The following is a 2,612-nucleotide window of genomic DNA, read 5'->3' as shown; positions in this document are numbered from 1 at the left end:
CACGCAGATCTACGGGCAGTGCCGCAAGTTCACCAAGTACCTCTCGCATTTGGGAAGGGGCGATCGAGGTGATGCAGGCAGCTCATCTCGCGACTCGAAGGAGAACCGACTGCGCGTGGTGGCCGTCTACGGCGGCACTCCGATCTCCGAGCAGATTGGCGACCTGAAGCCGGGCGCGGAGATTGTCGTCTGCACGCCGGGCCGCATGATCGACATGCTGGCGGCCAACTCGGGCCGAGTGACCAACCTCCGCCGCTGCACCTACGTCGTCCTCGATGAGGCCGACCGCATGTTCGACATGGGCTTTGAGCCGCAGGTGATGCGCATCATCGATGGGATCCGCCCCGACCNGCGGCCAACTCGGGCCGAGTGACCAACCTCCGCCGCTGCACCTACGTCGTCCTCGATGAGGCCGACCGCATGTTCGACATGGGCTTTGAGCCGCAGGTGATGCGCATCATCGATGGGATCCGCCCCGACCGGCAGACGGTCATGTTCAGCGCCACCTTTCCGCGAATCATGGAGGCGCTCGCGCGGCGCATCCTCGACAAACCGATCGAGGTGCAGGTGGGCGGGCGGTCGGTGGTGGCGAAGGAGGTGGAGCAGAATGTGGTGATCATCAAGGAGGACGACAAGTTCCTCAAGCTGCTGGAAGTGCTGGGCAAGTACGCGACTGCGGGCAGCGCCATCGTCTTCGTCGACAAGCAGGAGCATGCGGATATGCTGCTGAAGGAGCTGATGCACGCCTCCTACACGGTGCTGGCGCTGCACGGCGGCATCGACCAGAATGACCGCGACTCGACCATCAGCGACTTCAAGAACGGCAAGGTCAACGTCCTGGTGGCCACCTCGGTGGCCGCCCGCGGTCTGGACGTGAAGCACACCATTGTGGTGGTGAACTACGACTGTCCCAATCACTACGAGGACTACGTGCACCGGTGTGGGCGGACAGGACGGGCCGGGAACAAGGGCCACGCCTACACCTTCATCACGCCGGAGCAGGGCCGCTACGCGCAGGACCTGATCAAGGCGCACGAGCAGAGCGGCATACCGGTGCCCACAGAGCTGCAGAAGCTCTTTGATGACTACAAGGTGGAGCAGGAGGCGATGGGGAAGAAGGTCAAGTCCAGTTCCGGCTTCAGCGGCAAGGGCTTCAAGTTTGACGAGGCAGAGGCGCAGCAGGCGATTGAGAAGAAGCGCATTCAGAAGGCCGCTCTGGGACTGAACGACTCCGATGATGAGGAGGTGGAGAAGACCGATGCGGACATTGACCAGGAGATTGAGAATATGCTCGCGCCGAAGAAGAAGGCTGAGAAGGGAACTGCCACTGCGGCTGCTACAGCGGCGGCAGCTGTTGCAGCAGCCGCGGCCACTGCCGCCGCTCTCAGTGCGAGCGGCAGCTCGTCATCAGCTGCTGCAGGGCCTTCGACGCTNTGCCACTGCGGCTGCTACAGCGGCGGCAGCTGTTGCAGCAGCCGCGGCCACTGCCGCCGCTCTCAGTGCGAGCGGCAGCTCGTCATCAGCTGCAGCAGGGCCTTCGACGCCGACCGTCACTCCTTCGGCCTCGGTGGCGGCTGCTGTAGCGGCTGCGGCGGCCGCAGCAGCAAGCATCAACGCCAGCCTGGCTGCTGCCTCTTCAGCTTCAGGAGCCGGAGCTTCCATCAGCACAGCCCTTCCTGTTTCAAACGCTCAGCCTGAGCGCTCCATCGCCGAGAAGATGGAGCTGGCGAAGCAGATGGCCTCTAAGATTGCCCTGTCCATACCTAATCTGCCCTCATCGGCGTCCCTCTCCGCCTCTGCCGCCTCCTCCTCCTCCACTGGCAGCTCCCTGACCAGCAACTACCCCTCCGCTACGGCGCACACCGAAGCGATCCTCAAGGGCGACACCTACTCCCTGGGCGACATCACCTCGGCGGTGACGGCCAAGTCGATTGCCGAGCAGCGGGCGGAGCGGCTGCACGCCAAACTGAACTACATTCCCCGCGACAGTGACTACAACGACAGCGGCGAGCTGGTCGGCCGTCGTGGCCTGGGAGTGGGTGGCGGCGGTGGCGGCCTCTTGGACTCCATGGACGTCGACATGGGCGCCGGCCCCGACGGACTGGGCGGCGGTGGCGGCAGTATGGGCGGCCTGGCAGGCGGCTCCGGCCTCGGCGGCAGCAGCAGCTCGAACGTCTCTCAGCGCATCGAACAGGAGCTGGAGATCAACGACTTTCCGCAGCAGGCTCGGTGGCGGGTGACCAGCAAGGAGGCCATTGCGCAGATCAGCGAGTTCAGCGAGGCGGGCATCACCGTCCGCGGGACGTACTATCCGCAGGGCAAGGAGCCGCCGGCGGGCGAGCGCAAGCTCTACCTGGCCATCGAGGCGACCAATGAGAAGGCGGTGTCGCTGGCCAGAGCGGAGATTGTCCGCCTCATCAAGGAGGAGCTCCACAAGATGGTAAGTTCTTTATCTGCGATGTTTGTCTCTTTGTTTGTTGTTTACTTATACTTTTCTTCTCCTCCTTCGCAGTCCAACTCTAATCTGCCGGCAAGGGGCAACCGGTACAAGGTCCTCTAGGTGCAACCTCTCTGATCATCATCCTCATTTTGTTGTGTACCGCTTCTGCTGC

General features: G+C 63.3%; 1 protein-coding gene across 1 annotated transcript; it reads left to right on the top strand.

The window, feature by feature from the left end:
• Positions 1-19: 19 nt before the first annotated feature.
• On the top strand, positions 20-2,440 carry LOC108355129 (probable ATP-dependent RNA helicase DDX46; the record flags this gene model as incomplete). Its single annotated transcript, XM_017606302.1, has 6 exons — positions 20-47; positions 111-316; positions 448-1,387; positions 1,524-1,755; positions 1,825-1,988; positions 2,139-2,440. Coding segments are annotated over 6 exons (1,872 nt in total), but the record flags the coding sequence as incomplete, so codon positions are not given.
• Positions 2,441-2,612: the final 172 nt, after the last annotated feature.

This window comes from Rhagoletis zephyria, unplaced genomic scaffold (assembly GCF_001687245.7).
Source record: "Rhagoletis zephyria isolate East Lansing unplaced genomic scaffold, Rhagoletis_zephyria_1.1 Rzeph_scaffold_42556, whole genome shotgun sequence".
Taxonomy (NCBI): Eukaryota; Metazoa; Arthropoda; class Insecta; order Diptera; family Tephritidae; genus Rhagoletis; species Rhagoletis zephyria.
Note: the sequence above shows the minus strand (reverse complement) of the source record. Positions and strands in the feature narration are given on the sequence as shown.